We start from the raw sequence: 18,803 nt of genomic DNA on the forward strand, positions 1-18,803 counted from the left end.
GAACATCAATATTTACAAGCTTCTCAGGTATTAAAAAGACATGCTGTTTCTGCATTCTTCCAAAGTTGATAAATCACACTTCCCTGTGTTATATTCCAGCTGCTACCCTGTTTTCCATCCATTTAATCCATATATATTTCTTAGTAGGTTTTTAATTTCCTCTTCACAGCTTAAATTCTCACAGCTTTGTATCATCAGCAAATTTGGATTCCTTATTTGATTTTCTTCAGTTAAGTCACTGATTTAGATTGTAAATAAGTAGATGCTCCATCATTGACTTCTGCGAAATGTAAACTCCCAAATTCATTATCTTTCAACTTGAAAATTCCCTCCATTTATCCTTGCTTTTTTGCTTCCTGTCCATTAACCAATCTATAATAATATATTTCCCAGATGCCATGTATCCTCATCTTGCTGATTAACCTAAGAAATTACTTGGAAATCCAAGTTCACTGGATTGAAGGAGAAGTGCAGTGTGGCTAGGCCATGGGACCATACCTCAGAGAAAAACAAAATACCTTCATGTGCTGTGGTCCACTGAGAATCAGCACCTTTTGGAATTGTGTCCCTGTTATAGTCAGCATCTTCAGGAACTGTAACCCAATGTGACAGTGCAACTACAGGACTCTAATGAGTGTTAGCACCATCAGGAACTGTATTTCAGTGAGACTCAGCACCTTGCAGAACTGTATCCCATTGAGAGCCAGCACCTTCAGTAACTGAACAGGAATGAAGATTCCCAACTGAAGGAAACTGCATGAATATACAAAAATCATTTGGATTGGCAGAGCTGACCACTCTGTCATTAGTGTATGTGTGGAGCAGTTTCCTACATATTAACTCTATTGATAATTCAACTGATCATTTCAGTTTTTAATGAAGGGATGCTCAATTTAAAATTAAATGAAATAGTGTTTAATGAGAGGAACAGTAATTCATTTAACTTGGGCAGGTGAGTTGAGTGGAATATTTTCCAAACTGCTTTTGTTAAATTGAGTGTGTTGAGTGTGTTTAATGGTTTAGAAAATTAACTTGCAGTTTGATTCAATCAAGCTCTCCATCTGATGTCTCTGTCTCTATCATTCTACATCAATAGATTTTCTTGGTATTTGCAGATTGATCATGAGGTATATTCATACTAACGAAGGAGTCACTTGATGATGATTGTTTCCACAGAGGACAGTCAGAGATTGTTGAGCAGGCATGTTCCTTATACAGTTGAGCAGAGAATTATGAATGAGGTGTTCAGTGAATTTGTTAAGGACACGGTTGCTTTATTTATTGAGATTCATTTGATTATAACATAAAGACCTAGACTTATGGATAATATTGAAAACATATGTGGGAATTATTTCTTAACCACTCCTTGACCTAAAATATTCTTGCTTACCCTAGTAACGAGAAGTCTTAGTATCTTTTATACCTCAGAATGCGTAGGATGAAATAAGTTCAGTAGTGTAGTAACAGACTGAAATAATGGGCCTGACAAAGCTGTTTTTCTGCAATTGAGAAGATTTCTTTCAATTAATTTTGGGATAGGCACATTATTGGCAAGACTTGTATTTTCCATCCCCAAATGCCCTGGAGAAGGTGGTAAGCTGTTTTCCTAAACCAGTAATATCCTTGGGGAATGGGTACACTGTGCTGTTGGAAAGGGAGACATAGAAGTTTGACCCAGCAACAGTGACAGAACTGTGACAGAATGTGTTTCCAGTTCAGAATAGTGAGTGACTTGGAGTGCAGGTTGCAGGCATTGGTATTTCCATTTGCCTGTTGCCCTTTGCAGATGGTAGATTTCAAGGGTTTAAAAGATGCTATCAAAAGGAGTCTTGGAACATCTCTATAAATATAAACGTTAGGAGCATAAACAATGTAAGCAGTTAGATATTAGGAATCTAATGGAATGTTAGCTTTTATCTCAAGAGGATTTTAGTGCGATAATATTGAAGTCTTTCTTCTGTTGTATCGGGGCTATATAGGATCCAAATAGACTGCACCTGATGTACATTGACCAGTTCTGGTTTCCTCAGCTTGGGGAGGATATGATGGCCATGTAACTAGTGCAATAAAGGTGCAACAGACTTGCTCCTGAGTGTGGCACCACTATGCTATGACGAGAGTTTGGGCAAACTGGGTCCTTTTTTTTAGATTAGATTACATTACAGTGTGGAAACAGGCCCTTCGGCCCAACAAATCCACACCGACCCGCCGAAGCGCAACCCACCCAGACCCCTACATTTACCCCTTACCTAACACTACGGGCAATTTAGCATGGCCAATTCACCTGACCTGCACATCTTTGGACTGTGGGAGGAAACCGGAGCACCCGGAGGAAACCCACGAAGACACGGGGAGAATGTGCAAACTCCACACAGTCAGTCGCCTGAGGCAGGAATTGAACCCGGGTCTCTGGCTCTGTGAGGCAACAGTGCTAACCACTGTGCCACCATGCCACCCACTTTGTCCAGGGTTTCAAAGATTGAGAGGTGATCTGATTGAAACCAATAAAATACTTGAAGTGAAAGTTAAGGTGGACGCAGGTAAAATGTGTCTGTCCAAAGGCAGGTTGCACAGTTTACACATAAGTGGAATACTACTTACGAACAGGACGAGAGCAAATCTTTTTTTTACTCAGAAGGCTGTGAAACCTGGAAATTCTGTACCTCAGAGGGATGTGGAAGCGTAATGTTTGACTATGTTTAAAATGAAGATTTATGGATTTCTGTTTACCAGTGGTGTAGGGCTATGGGAATGGGGTGAATAAAAGGCATTGAAGTGTTCAATTAGCCATGATCAGATTTAATAGTAGAGCAGGCTTGATCGGCTGAATGGGTTACTCATCTTCCTATGTGTCTAACGAGGCCATTTAGTCCCATGAAGCTGCTCTGGCATTGAATTAGATCATGGATATTCTGCTGTGTTTTCAATTCCACATTTCCATCTATTCCAGATAACATTTCATTCTACAAATGTCTTTGGGAAATTCAAGTACAGTATGTCTAAAGGTTGTCCTTTATCAACATCATGTGCTACCCCTTCAAAGAACTCCAAAATAAATGGTCTCCACTGATGGAATAATAGGTATGTGTTTGCATGATATGTAGTTAGCGATATTCTGATTAGTGGAGCTGTTATCCCGCGGAATGGCTCTGTTTGCCCAATTTTGGCATTAAGATTACACGGTGAACAAAGCGCTCAGACCCTGTTTATGAGCTTGCCAATAAGGCTACCCTTGTAGCACATGGAACCATAGAAATCTAAATGCACATGTTAAAAATCTTTGACATCATGTTTCTTTTTCAGCAATATACAGAGCAATATCAAAGTTTCCTGGTTTGCCCACTGTAACTTTCCTTTGGTAAGATAGTAAGACATATGCAGTGCATCAGAAACTACCCTAGTACTTACTAGGTACAACATGTATCTAACCAGAGCGATGCAGTTATATCTCAACTGTTATCATAACACGATTTGGGCCAGAGTGTTATTTGTTTGGTACACTTGTCCCAGATATCAAATTGCCTTCAAATTTTCGAGGTTTTATGGAAAACCGTGCCACAGAAGCAAGTTCGGAAGTTGCTGTTATTAGGTTAATATTTTCCATGACTGTAAGTAATTGATGCTAATGAGACAGAGAAATGATTTATAGATAAATGGAAAATTTCTGGGACATCACCTCCTGACGTACGATCGCGGTAAGAGCCCGGTTTTAAAAAGCCCGATGGACTGGAGCTGTCCACATCACCAGTGCTGAAACACCGGGCATTTCAACCTGCGCTTCTTCGCTCTGTGCAGTGATGTGGTGCAACCGAGTTCACTGCACCCTCGCCCTGCTCTCCATCGCCTTGGCAGTGCTGAATGGGGGCGCCGCTTCCACAGCCGACAGGTATCGAGAAATCCTCGAGACATCCATGGATCAGGTAAGAAATATTCCAACTGTCGTGCTATTCTTAAACTTTTCCTGATAGTTCTGCAAAATATTTCCGTTTGTATCCATCTCAGGTGTATACATGACAAAAAACAATGGACTCAGCACTGATCCTTGGGGTACACTATGAGTCACAGGCCCCCAGTCCAAAAAGCAACCCCCAACCCACCACCCTCTGCCTCTTACCTTCAAGTCATTTTTGAATATAATTGGATAGCTTCCCCAGATTCCACGTCATCAAATGTTACTAACAAGTTTACCATGTGAAACCTTGTCAAAGCTTTACTGAATCCATACAGACAACGTTTAGCACTCAGTTTTCATCAATCTTCGTTGTCACTTCTTCAAAAACTCAACAAAGCCATGTTGACTGTCCCTAACCAGCTTTTGAATTTCCAAATGTGTGTAAATCCTGTCCCTCAAAACCCTAGCCAATAGGTTACGCACCACTGATGTAAGGTTCACTGATCTGTAGTTCCCTGGCTTTTCCTTACACAGCTAAAATGGAAAACATAACTCAATCCTTTCATTCACTTTGGACGACCAGTAGAAATATAGTCGGAATAAGCTTCCAACTTCAGACTTCCAAGTATTCAGGATATTATGCATCAGTTGGTTATAAAACATTTGAAGTCAATAGCATATCATCTGCAAAGCCAGAGGAATAACAAAGACCTTCAAGATAATGAATAATTCATGTCATGAATATCCTCAAGACTGGGATAAAGGTCTGGATTTTTCTTTTGTTTGCTGTCTGAAATTCATCACGTGAATGATTAAGATTTGCCCATGTGAATTAACATATAGCCATAATACAAGAGGTCTATTGAAATCAATAAAGGGTTTTTTTAGGACAGAAAGATAAATGCTGTATGTTAGACGATATATCCATGTTTATGGAAAGACTCACAGCAGCATGCACAGTAGCACAGGAACATTTAAAAATGTCACTGACAAAGATGAGAGAATAGGCATATAGGCATGTTAAGAACAGAAGAATTCAAACACAAGATGAAGTGTTAGCGTTGTTACCTGTACATAATATTCAGTGGTCCATACAAGGTAACTATGAGGATGAGAAAAGTAAATTACTTGGTAGATTCTCCAACTCACAGAAAAAGAATCAGTTAAGCCATTTAATAACATATTAAAATAATATCAGTATAGAGTTAATGATAAGAAAGTGCAAGCATGTCAGATGTGGGGTAATGAAGGATGAATAAGAGAGTGAGAATGAGGTAGAAGCAGATGTACATAATTCACAAAATGAGCCTCGTACTGCTGGATTTGCCAATACTGAAATACTGTACTTGGACAGGGTTATTAGGACTGTGCTCTCATACTTAAAGTTGGGTGTGCCCCATTCTTGTCTAAGTCTGTTCTATTGAAAGAGTATTGGCAAGAATAACTGAAAACAAAAGAGATATCAGCTTTTGTTTCACCAAATGGATATATATATCGATGTTAATCTAACCTTTTAGGTTTGAAAATGCTCTAGCAATGTTCCAAAACCCATAAATCAAGTCCGAATTCATGCAAAAGTTTGTACTTGGATTATGATGCCTTAACTTACAAAAAGACTTTGGAAGAACACAATAGTATTGACAACCTTATTTGCACAATTATGTTAGCCAATTTAACAATACATCTTGCCAAGAGTAGGTTAATGAAAGCATGGACAACTTACACAGGATGCAATATAGTGTTACCAATGACAGTGATAGAATTTGATAGTTTTGATTGAATTCCCTATTCCTACAACTAAAATGGGAACTCATGAGATTTTGGGGAATGTGGGTTTTCCATCAAAATCATTTGTCCAATTTTAGCATGATAGCTGGCCCATTGTTAGATGTATTGCAAAAAACAGGAAATGGTAATATGGTCAAAGGAGTACCAGCAGCTTCTGAGACCTGGAAGCAATTCAAACAAATGACCTTTTGTTGGTCACTGATTACTACTGCAATTATATCAATTTTAGTGACTTGGAGATAGGTGCAGACATATTGCAAGAAGATGAATCAATAACAGAGAAGCCAGAAAAGTGCTTTTCTAATAAATTGAATCAGCATCAAAAGAAATATTTTTAGTCGACAAAGAAACTCTGAGATTTTTACTCTTGTTATGGACCAGGTCAGACCCCCCTCAAAATATTTCAAGATAATAGCCCAGGCCCTAACTTTGCAAGATGTTTTAAGCAGATGTAACGTGGATATTCCTGGAGTGATACAGCTGGCCAAACCATTTAGTTTTAACCAAAACAGAATTTATTTACAAGACTACTAAATGAATCATAAACAAAAGAGAACACAATGATTTGACCTATCCAAAACCCAACAGATTATCCCAATTTAATGATGCTATTCCAAGTAATTGCAACAATCCCATAAACACCCCTTGGCACAAAAGGTAATATCAAATACAGGCACTTACAGGAGAGAGGTGAGAGATAGAGAGTACCAGCTGGGACTTGCTTCTATGGGTCCAGCAGCTTTTTTCACACTACTGGTTAAAACCAAACCAAACCAAAGAAAAGCTAAGCTGGGAGAACTGGCCACTCCCCTTTCATTGAACACGTTTTTTTTAACTTGAAAGCCTTCTGTCTGAGGCAGTATCTGATAGGTATTATCAAACCGATCCTGAAACCCTTCATTCCAAGAGTTTTTGGAGCCTGTGCCTTGTATAACCTCTCTGAACAAAAAACACCAAAGACAGCGTAACCTTGCTAAAGGAGCAGCAGGAGCAGCATTGATACACTTTTTCTTAAACTTTGAAGGCTTATGTCAATCATGAGCATTAAACAAATGTCTATGGCAAATATCTCAGCGGTTAGCACTGCTACTTCACAATGCCAGGGACCCAGGTTCGAATCCATCCGTCTGTGTGGAGCTTGCACATTCTCCCTATGATTCTGTGGATTTCTTCCAGGTACTCTCGATTTCTTCCACAGTCCAAAGATGTGCAGGTTTGGTGGATTGGCTGTGCTAAATTACTTGTAGTGTCCAGAAATGTGCAGGCTAGGTGGATTAGCCATAGGAAATTTGGAGTTTTGGGGATGGCGTAAGGGGCTGGGTGGGATGTGCTTTGGAGGGTTGGTGTGGACTTGATGGGCCAAATGGCCTGTTTTCACATTGTAGGGATTCTATGACAATCATTTGGTCCTTCAAGGGAAGATTAAAAATCAAACATTTTAAGCTGTTGTGGTGGTGTTTGCTAATGCACTTCATCGCATGAAACATGTTCATTTTGCTGAAAAAGGTAATGCCATTGCTGATGCACTATCAACAATGTAATGATGTGGAATAGCTTGTGAAGGGTCACCTTTAAGGGTCCACTTTAAAGTTTCTTGCTGATGAGGCATGGCTGAACTTGTTATTGTTTTCAGCAATCATCTATGTTTATTTGATACCATCTTCTTCAGTTAATGTTCCTTCATGAGATCCTTAAACAAATTGCTAACACAGCTCACTTACTTTGTAGTGTATGATGCTTAAACTCAGATATTCAAAAGCCTTGTTGGTTGTATTTCTCTCTGACACCTTAAATTTTGTTTCTGGAGCTTTTCTCTTTCTATCTTCCAAGCCACATCATGCCTGCTTGACTGTTTTGGAAATTGATAAACTGCACTACTAATATTAAAAGTCTTTTCTCTCCAAATGACCCACCTCTTTGGAAAGAAACTTACACACTCACTGACCTTCAGAATGGTTCTGTCTATCTAAAATAACTGGTTTCTGTGTCTGTTTCCATATGTCATAGGATACCTTGTTGCTAGACAACAGTGCACATTTAGTTTCCTGTCTTCAACCTTTTTTTAAAAACATTAAACTATTTAAAGACCTCATATAAATGCATGTAAATGTATTTTTAGACAACTCTAACCACGTCCAGAACTAGATGAAAATTAAACTAAACCTTTCTTTCTTAATCTAGACAGTATTGAAACACAAACCAAATTTAAAGCAATATATGTTCCTCTCCACTTCAGAACATTGGTGAGAAAGTTGGGAAAATAAATTAAAAATGGAATAAGTCAGATTCTTGATGTTGTGACAAAGGGAGGGAATTGAGCCCAATGGAAGTAGATGGAAGAACAGTTAGCAGCAATGCAGGTACAGGACAGGTGTCTCCAGTGAATGAGTTGGAAGGGCAGAGGGCATGGAGTGTTGGCAGTTTCAGAAAATGAAGCAGGTGAGAACCACTGAGTAGTCAGGATGTTTCAAAGTAGTGAGAACTGTAGGTGAGATGTGTGCACAGGGGCAGAGTTAGGGTGAGTGATGTCCCTGAGAGTGGGAGTTAACAGCAGGAAGGTATGGCACTTACCTTTGTGGATCATAGAGGATCATGAAACTCTGGACACAGAACTGAGCTGGGCTGCTATCACAATCCAGGTTGGGTGTAATTAGTGGTTTGGCCTCCTTTGCCACTCAATCGGATATTGCTCTGCTCTTCTCCCCACCACCCTTTCCACCAACACCTCCCAGTCCCTGTTGCTGGAGCAATGACTGAACCTACCTATATGGGTCATTTCCTTCAGAGTAATAGTGAATGACTGAAGTGACAGGGGGCAGGTTTTACCTGCAACATCTTTAATGGTGTGCAGCTGGGGTTTCAATATGATGCCGGCTACATGAATGTTGCAAAGTCCTAGCAGCCGTGATAGCAGAAATCACTTTGAGCTCTCCTGCCACATGCTTCCATTACACTGGTGCTGTGCAGATCAGTTGCATCATTAGTGAACTGAAGAATGAAAGATTGTATAAAAAAAGTCACCATGGGCCTTGGTGGACTTGGTGCCATGAATTCCTTGGGCAGCTATCTGTGTGGAGTGTGCACATTGTCCCTGTGTCTGCATTGGTTTCCTTCCACAGTCCAAAGATGTACAGATTAGGTGGATAGGCCATGTCAGATTGCCTATATTGTCCAGCGATGAGCAGGCCAGGTGTATTGGCCATGGGAAGTGAAGAGTTGTAGGGTAGAGGGTGGGTCTGGGTGAGATGGTCTTTGGAGGGTCAGTGTGAATTTGATGGGCTGAATGGCCTGCTTGTGCACTGTAGGGATTCTATGATGTATCTATCCATCACTGCTTTTAAAAATATTCAAGCACATTGTTTCCAACATCTTTTCAGGAAGAGAATTCCAAAAACGCATGACCCCCTGGAAGGACAAATAGATCTCCTGTTAAATGTGTTTAAAAATTATGTCAATTTCTCTTGTACCTCCACACAACGATGTCCTTGGTCCCTTGATGTGTTTAAGTAAACCTGTCTCCAAAAACTTACCATCATTCCTAAGAATAATGCAATACTCCAGCTGAGGCCTAACTAATATTTTATAAAGTTTAAAGTGTTTTATACTCTTGTTTCCCTTTTGATAAGGCAAAGGGAAACTTTATGTTTTCTTCTTAGCCATCTCAAATTGCCTTGCCTTCTCCCAACTTTTATGTACCTACATCCACTGGAGTTTGTGCAGCTGAAATTGTATAATTTGTTTTATATTATCCTCCTTGTCTGTCCTGCCAAATTATTTCACACCTCTTCTTGTTAAAGTGCACTTATCTGTCATCCGTCTGGGCATTTCCTCAATGTGTTCAAACTTCTCCTTAGTGTTCGCTACATTTTGGAATGTTATGTCACCTATACACTTTTGAAATGCTGCCTTGAATACCCTTAAATTAAACAAAGAACTCGGATACTGGAAATCTGAAAGAAAAAGAGAAATTGCTGGAAAAATTCATCAGGACTGGCAGCATCCATAGACAGAAAGCACAGTCAGTGTTTCTTACCCAGTGACCCTTGTATACCTTGACAAACGCATTCATATTTATGATGAAGAGCAATACCCGATTCCCAACTCCTGGAGGACTGGCACTGTAGAGCTCCATCCATTTGAAAAGAAATAATTACAGTACAACAAAGTAAGAAGCGGAGACCATTGAGTTATCACCTTGTATATGTGCTATCTGGAGCAGCTAGTGATCATTGGGAAAGTGAAATGTCAGCATTCACTCTGCGCATATGTCAAGTGCCATTTATTCAGCTCTGTCCACTTACTGAAGTATTTGGTAAATAAATTGAAGAAATAAATGTCAAAGCTGTTCTTAGTCACTCAACTGCTGGACCAATTAAAGCAAATATTTGATTTTTTTGGTCATACTCTGAATCAAAGCACTTTTTTGAGTTGAAACAGTGATTCACTTGTACTTCTAACAATTTAGAATACTCTATTCACTGCACTGAAGTAACCCAATAAATGAGTTCATGAATATTTTCCTCCTTTACCCAAAGCAAGTGTTGTGCTGTATTAAGTTGGTTCTGTGCACCTTTCATTTTTACATTTTTTATTCTGCTATGTGTGCACCCTGCAACATGCGCACTCTGCACAGTGTATGCCCTGCAATGTGTGTGCAAATTATAGCCCATCTTTTACATTCAACACCACTGAAAGCATTAATTTAAAAATCTGCTCTCTGTTCTCTGTGAACAACCTTTTCAGCAACTGATCTCTGAGGTTTATGACTCATATTTCACCTGTTTACAATGTATCAGAGAGGCATAGAATCATTGTGGTAACGTGGAAGGCCATTTGCACCAGGCAGGTTTACTGTACATCACATGACATCTAAAAGAATGTGTGTTTTGAGGAAGCTATAAAACAGCTTCAGGAGGTTTTGGACTGGCTTAGTGATTGGGTAAGTGCATGCAGATAGAATATAATGTGGAAAAAATGTGAGGTTTGAACCCTGACAGGATGCACAGATGTGGAATGTACTGATGCACAGACAGGCATAGATGTGCTTGTCAATAAGTTACCGAAGGCTAACATGCAGGCGTGGCAAGTAATTGGGAGGCTAATGGAATGTTAGCCTCTATTGCAAGAGGATTTGAGTACAGGAGTAGTGAAATCTTGTTTCAATTATTCAAGAGCTTGATAAAGCTGCACCAGGAGTATTATTTGCAATTTTGCTCACCTTTTGCCAGTAAATACATTATTGCATAGAACCATGATCTCCAACATGTAGATCACAATTGACTAGTTCATTGCATTGACTCTGGCAGTCTATCTCATCAACCACCTTCCCTTGCTGCATGACTGCTGCTTCTAGAAGCTATCTGGCTGGACAAGAATGTTTGCTCTTAGTAGGCTTTGCCAACTTATTGCATTTTTTCTTAGTTCAGCCCAGGTAGACTACCTTTACAAGATACGTTTTCTTATGATAATGAAAACAAAAGAATAAGAAATACAGTAGGACTGATGTATGAAACCAGTGTTTTACAGTGCTAGAAACATGAAAGGTTATTGAACCTATTGTGTCCACGTAGACTTCAGCAAGAACAGCTCAGCTAGTCACGTTTCTCTATTCTCTATAGAACTGCAACATTTTTCCTTCACCTGCTTATCTAATAGGTTTGTGCAGGGTGAAGAAATATTATGGAAAATGCTATTGTGCCCCACATCCATTATCCAATGTAAGCTGCTCGGGGCTACCCAAAACAAATTGCAATCCTATAATCTCCTTGCATGGCTCCAACTTTGTAAAGTGCTAGCAACCTTTTGGATATTCCAAAAATGTGGATTCTGAGCTCAACCTGCAGTGTGATCAGTGACAGAGTGACTGCACAACTACAAGGTGAAGTAATAATGATGAGTGATGAACCTGGAGCCTCTAAAAAGAAACAAACATATTTCACAGATGGTGAAGTAGTTGAAGAAGCAATGACTGCGTCTATTGCCTCTTTATTCAAAGATTTGATGAAAATGAATTAATAATACTTGCAACGCAGTGCGTGTTACTTGGTGTTTCTGCAATAGCAAGAAGAGTCTTTGACCAAAGACATTTTTCAGCAACCTCAACAGGACCTGAAGGACTGTGAATGCTTCTCACTGCAGTTCAATGAAACCACTGATATGATTGACACAGCCCAGCTAATTCTTTTTGTGTGCAAGATGATTAATGGCACAACAAATAAAGAGCATCTTTTCACCCTTCTTCCCCAAGAGATGATGATAACCACATTAAATTCTCAAGTTCATGCTTGAGAAAAAAATTCCAGTTAAGAAAATAATTTCTGTCACAACTGATGGTGCATCAACTGTGCTTGGTACAAATATGAACTTTCTTTCAGTTTGCATAATTGATCCCAATTTCCCTTCTTTCCTCAATTGTTACTGGATAACCCACCAGCAAGCAGTAGCGAGTAACGTTATGAACTTTTCTCCAACAATGACAGTTGTTGTTAAGATTGTAAACTCAATTCAAGCAAGAACCATTCAACACAGCTTGTTTTAAGTCCTTGTGAGGAAAGGTTGAGTAGATTGGGTCTATACTCATTAGAATATAGAAGAATGAGAGGTGACCTCGCTTAAACTTGCATGATTCTTTGGGGACTTGCCAGGATGGATGCAGAAAGGCTCTTTCCCCATATGGGAGAATCTCTGACCTGAGGACATAACCTCAGAATAAGGGGTTTACATTCAGGACAGACATGAGGAGGAAATTCTTATCTCAGAAGATTACAAGCCTGTGGAATTCTTTACCACATATAGGAGTTGAGGCTGGGTTATTAGATATTTTCAAGGCTGAGAGATAGGGATTTTAATCTTTAAAGGAATCAAGTCCTATAATAAAAAGGCAGGAAAGGGCAGTTGAGGATTATCAGATCAGCCATGATATCGTTGAATGTCAGAGCAGACTTGATGGGCTGAGTGGCGTGAAATAAGAACAAATAAGAATTGTGTTCTTATATTGTGTGGCCTTAGTTGTTACTCAGTTAATTTGATGTTCTCTATTGTGAACTATTCCTTCATGTTGAAGTGAGGTAATTAATTCCTGCAACAATTTTTTTTTTGATCTGATGCTTGAAATTGCCACTTTTCTTAACTTAAGGAATGAAATGTGCAGTGAGCTGACAGATATTGCTCACTTCAGGTTCCTTACAGACAAAAGGTCAAAACTGAGCAAGCTGAACTGTGAACTGCAGGGAAAGGACAGCGACTTAGCAACATGTGATCAGTGCTGTGAATGCATTTAAACTGAAACTAGGTCTGTGGTCCTCCCAATTAAAAATAAAATGCTGCAAAACATCGTGAGTCTGGAATGAAATATGATGGAACAAATTGTCATGTATTTCTCAAATCCATTCCTTCAAGTTGAGATTGGTGTGTTGGCTAGCTGTTCCATCAGGTGTTGATTTATAATGCAGTGGAGTTAAAATGGATAGAATTACAATACAAAATGATAATGAGCTGAAAGTAAGATTAAGGAAAAACTATTTTTGGGGACTCATAAGCAGTGAAAATAATCAGTCCAATCATCTAGTGCTTTTAAAGTGAAAGTTTATTTTGACTCCGGCATGGTGGGTCAGTGGTTAGAATTGCTATCTCACAGAGACAGGAACCCATGTTTGATTCCACCCTCGGGTGATTAACTGTGGTTTGCACATTCTCATTATGTCTGCATGGGTTTCCTCCTGGTGCTCTGGTTTCATCCCATAGTCCAATAATACGCAGGCTAGGTGGACTAGCCATATGAAAAACATGCAGGGACATAGGATCTTGGTGGGATGCTCTTCAGACTGGTAGTGTGGACTCAGTGGCCAGAATGGCCTGCTTCCACATTGTATGGATTCTGTTATGACACGGGGTAAACTGTCCTGCTTAATTTAAAACCAGCAACACAAAAAAGATTTATCCTGTGCAGTAACCTATGAAAATTCTATAAGCCAAGAACTAGCTAAAATAAAAATTAATAACTTTCTTTCTTAAAGTATAAAAGAGAATAATTAACTAACAACTATGTACAACTCCTTCCGCTAACCTATCTTTTACCTTCCCTTCTATGATACTAGCCCAACAAATGTCCCGATTATAATTTACAAAACAAAGCCTCTCATCTCAAAACCGGGCAGCTATCGGTTCTTCTCTGTATTTCAGTCTTCTTTCCTTCTTCTTGGAGATTCTGCTTCACAGGTTACTGATCGTTAAAGGTACCTTTAAGAGAGCTATTTTTCGGGCAGTGTTTTTACATGCTGGTGGCTTGGTAGTTCTCATCTCAACTGTTCAATTTTCCTGGTCATATATACACAAAGCATCGGATTGTGTCATTGGCTTTTAAGATTATCAATATATTAAATTCAAACTGGATTGGAGTTTGGCATTTTTCGGGGTATACTTTAAACTGATAGGGCTAATTCAAATCTGTTTTGTTGTTTCCAGGCAACCAGCTAATCGAATTGTTTGACCAAATGTTACATGATTTATTTTTCAGAACACTTGGTTCTGTCAGGTAGTTCTGTTGCTTTTAATTCCCTCAAAGGCACAGTACACCCACATTTTCATAACAATTCTATGACCTCTGTGAGATAGCATTAATCCCAACTGAAGATAATTAAGTCCTCTAAGTATTGCACCCACATCACATACCTATTTGATGGGCTATGTACAATGGTCTTCTAGGCATTGGCAGATAATGTGCAGTCACAGGTATCACACTGAGACACACTGAATAGAGGATAAAATAAAAACTTCTATAACTTAGTTTTAGATTTTTGTGGCACTAAAAATAAACTGTTTATTCTGTACTTTCTGAGGATAGATCCAGGCTTGCACTTAAATTCATAAAATGATTTTGCATTTAAAACCTTTGGTCACCACTGCCATAGAGGGAATGCAGCAAATGTTCAGCTGACTTGTTCCTGGGATAACAGGTTAGGCAAACGGGGACTGTATTCATGAGTTTCAAAGAATGAAAGATGATCTCATTGACACCTACAAAAAAACTTGAAGGACTAGACAAGGTATGATGTTTCCCCTAGTTGGGGAGTCCAGAACCAACCGACACAGTTTAAAAATAAGCGGGATGCAATCTAGGCCTGAGCTGAGAAGATTTTTTTTACTTAGAATGTTGTGAGCATTTTGAATTCTCTACCACAAATGGCTTTGAGTATGTTTAAGGTAGAGATTAATAGATTTCTGATCAGGAATGGTGTGCAGAGTCATAGAGATGGGATGAGTAAAAGGAATTGAAGTGTTCAGTCAGTTTTGATAATATTGAATGAGCTGTATGCCCTCCTTCTGTTCCTAGATTCCTATATTCATTAAGATATGATCAATTTAGTTACAAAGAATCTTGGGTGTGTTATAGTAGATTTTTCAATCTCTCAATTTATCATCTGTTGGATGTATAAAAGTGTATTGTAACATCTGCTAATAAAGAAGATTAGCCATGACAGTTTAATGAGAGATCAGGATGCTCTAAGCTTTAGTTAATTCCCTGCATCTGCTCCACCCTCTGACATGGGATCAAATGAAGAGTCACTGTGGGATCTCACCGTGCAGCTCACCGCGACTATTTAGAGAAGCTTTGTAATAATCCCAGCCCTTAGACACAGGACTAGGTTCAGTGTGCATGAATTACAGTCATCAGTGTTGAAATGATTATTGACCAGCAGTAGTTGTGATGTTTTTGAGTCAATCCTCTATTTCTGTGGAAATTTAGCACATAATGCTTGCACTAGCTCTCTGAAAGAATTGGCCAATTAACCTGACACCCCTGCTTTTCTGGCATAGACCTGCAAATGTGTCCTTTTAAAATATTCATCCAAATCACTTAAAATGTTCTAGTTTAATCTCCTTCCATACCCTTCTGGATAGCCTACTCTAGATAATCATAACTCACTGCACTAAAAGATTGCATTGTTTAAAAATTATTGACACTTTTAAAACTATTGCTCATAGGATGTTAGGTTCCATGGTAAAGGCAAAAGTTGTGATCCTTCTCTAGGGGAATTAGGAATGGGCTATAAATGCTTACCGAGCCAGTATCACCCATGTCCCATGAAGGAAAAACTTTAAAAATTGCTGCTGAGATGGTGGGGGTGAGCTACCTCTTGAACCACTGCAATCCTTGGGTGGTAGATACACCAACAGCACTGTTTGGGAGAGAGTACCAGGATATTCATTCAGGTATAGTGAAGGCATGCCAACATAAGGAGATGTACTAGTACTTTGGTAATGTCACTGAACTTATGAACTAGAGGTCCAATCTAATGATCTGGGGACATGGTTAAAATCTCAACGTGGCAGTAGAAAGCATTTAAATTCAATGAACAAATTAAATATTTGAAGAAAGTCCCTGTAATGATGACTTTGAAACTAAAACCTGTCATGTGTATTTATACCCTCTTTAATAGTTAAGTGTTAACAGTTGCCTAGCAAGCCAATCAACTCAGAGAGTCATACAGCACGGAAACAGGCCCTTCAGCCTGGCCAGTCCATGTTTCCAAGCTAAATTAGTGCATTTGGACTATATCCCTCCAAAGATTTCTTATTCATGTACTTATCGAAATGCCTTTTAAACATTGTAACTGTATCCGCATTCAGCACTTCCTCTCGAAGTTCATTCCACACACAGAGAAAATTTTTCTCCTTTCACCTTTAAAATATGTTCCCTAGTCTTGAAATCCCCCACCCTAAGGAAAAAGCATCTGCCATTCACCTTATCTATATCCCTCACTCCTCAATCTTCCACGCTCCAGTGAAAAAAAAGCTTTTGGGCAATTAGGGACATGTAACAAATGCTGACCTTGCCAGTAATGCCAGTAATTCAGTAAAGACGAATTTTCACATTTCAATTTCTGACAAACTTTACTTGTTTCCTTGTAGGACCTTCTGAAGGACACAATGATCCAGCTTTTACATGTGGTAGCGGATGCAGACAAGGATGTTGTGGAAGTGGATGATTCTAAAGTTGAGATTCCACCAGATAACGAGATTCCAATGAAATTCCAACATCGTCAACAGGGAACAAGAATGCGGAAAAACTGCAAGAATTTCTTCTGGAAGAGCTATGCTTTATGCTAACACATTGTACTCCATTGTATGCACTGAGTCCTCTCCACTCTATCTCACTTACCTATACCCTGCCACACTGCTCTTAACCGCACTATACCGCAGTGACTCCATCCCACTGCACACTACTATGCTGCACTATACAACATTATAAACACTGTATCACATTGTATCCCTTTGTACCACATTGCTACACACTGTAGACCACTGTACTCCACTGTAAAGTACAGAATTTTTCACACTATACTTCTTTGTACTACTGTGTATTCCAATGGGCTCATCCCATTGATACCATTGTAATCCGACAATAGTTGCAATTAATCTGCAATACAACTGAAGCTTTACTTTCATCTATTAATTCAGCACATCCTTTACTTTTTGTACTTTTTGTACAACTGTACTGAAAGTAATTGAGTAACTCTTTAAGCATGATGCAATAAAAATCATTTCAAATTTGAAGATCATGCTACAGTTTCTGTCTAATTTACATGCTTTCATATATTTCTAACAACCTGGTGAAATTTATCATCTTGAGAATCCAGAGATTGAGGTCTTACCGAGAATTTAGTTATAGGCAGACTAAGATGACAATTCCACACAATACTGAGGGGATATTGCATTGTCATGGGTGTAATCTTTCTGACAGTCTGTCTGTTCGGGTAGCATGGAAATGTCACAGCACCAGTTGAAGATGACAAGAGAATTAATGGTAGAGCCTGAGGAATGTTGTTGAACACAGGGACCATGGGTGCAGGTTCATAGCTCCTTGAAAGGGACATCACATGTAGACATGGGGATTAAGAATGTGTTTGGCATATTTGACTACATTGGCCAGAGAAATGAGTATAGGAATCAGAATATCATTTTGCAGCTTTACAAGACATTAGTGAGGCTGCCTTGGAATACTGCATTCAATTCTAGTCTCATTGCTAGGAAGGATGTTGCTAAACTAGAAAGAGTACAGAGAAAATTTACAAGGATGTTGCTCGGACTGGAGAATTTAAGTAATAAGAAGAGGCTGGATAGGCTGGGATTCTTTTTCCTGGAGCATTGGAAGCTGAGGGGTGACCTTATAGAGGTTTGTAAGATCATGACATTCATAGATAAGTTGAAATGCCAAGGTCATTATCCAAGGGGAGGGGAATCCAAAACTAGAGGGCATAAGATTAAGGTGAGATGGGAAAGATGTAAAAGAGACCCAAGGAGCAATTTTTTCCCACAGAGGGCGGTGCATGCATGAAATTAGTTGTCAGAGAAAATAGTAAAGGTGAGTACAATTAAAAAATTTAAAAGGCATCTGGATGGGTTCGTGAATGGGAAGAGCTGAGAGCGACATGGGCCAAATATTGGCAAATGGGACGGCTTAAGTTTGGGATACCTAGTCAGCATGGTCAAGTTGGATCAAAGGGTCTGTTGCTGTGCTCTATGACTCTATGACTCTATGTTTGTCATATTCTTGAAAACCATATCTAAAAGCAATTACACTAGGCATTTGCTGTTTGTGTGGTCTTGTCTTGTCACAACTGGCTGCTGCATTATAACAGTTTGAACTTCAAAGATCTAAAGATTCACCTGTCCTCAACTTGTCAGGTACTAACTTACAAACATATGAAATACGAACAGAAAGGCATCATTCGACTGTTGAGCCACCTGCACTGTTAAATAACATCATGGCTGATCTGTTTGTGTTTTGAATTTCACATTCCCAACTCTTCCCAACAAACCTTGATTACTGTGCATTATTTCTGGATATCCCCAGTAATTATCCCATCTCCTTCTGTCATTCACCTAGTTTCACACAAAACCAAAAACTCACATTCAAAACAATAAAACCATATACAGATCTAACTAATGAATTAGAACATAGAACATAGAAGAATACAGCGCAGTACAGGCCCTTTGGCCCTCGATGTTGCGCCGATCCAAGCCCACCTAACCTATACTAACCCACTATCCTCCATATACCTATCCAATGCCCGCTTAAATGCCCATAAAGAGGGAGAGTCCACCACTGCTACTGGCAGGG

General features: G+C 39.2%; 1 protein-coding gene across 1 annotated transcript; it reads left to right on the plus strand.

Annotated features, from left to right (window-relative positions):
* Nucleotides 1–3,759: 3,759 nt before the first annotated feature.
* Nucleotides 3,760–17,230, plus strand: LOC122548173 (somatostatin-1A-like). The gene is made up of 2 exons (XM_043686723.2): nt 3,760–3,920; nt 16,592–17,230. Exons 1-2 carry the CDS (start codon nt 3,798–3,800, stop codon nt 16,787–16,789), a joined length of 321 nt encoding a protein of 106 aa, XP_043542658.1. The 5' UTR covers nt 3,760–3,797; the 3' UTR covers nt 16,790–17,230.
* Nucleotides 17,231–18,803: the final 1,573 nt, after the last annotated feature.

Source organism: Chiloscyllium plagiosum, unplaced genomic scaffold, assembly GCF_037043375.1.
Source record: "Chiloscyllium plagiosum isolate Xiang-an unplaced genomic scaffold, Cpla_swu_hap1 HiC_scaffold_13, whole genome shotgun sequence".
NCBI lineage: Eukaryota > Metazoa > Chordata > Chondrichthyes > Orectolobiformes > Hemiscylliidae > Chiloscyllium > Chiloscyllium plagiosum.

Coding starts and splice junctions, on each gene's coding strand:
- LOC122548173 (XM_043686723.2), top strand. CDS start 3,798: ATGTGGTGCAACCGAGTTCACTGCACCCTCGCCCTGCTCTCCATCGCC. Junction 3,921..16,591: donor TCGAGACATCCATGGATCAG/GTAAGAAATATT, acceptor GTTTCCTTGTAG/GACCTTCTGAAGGACACAAT.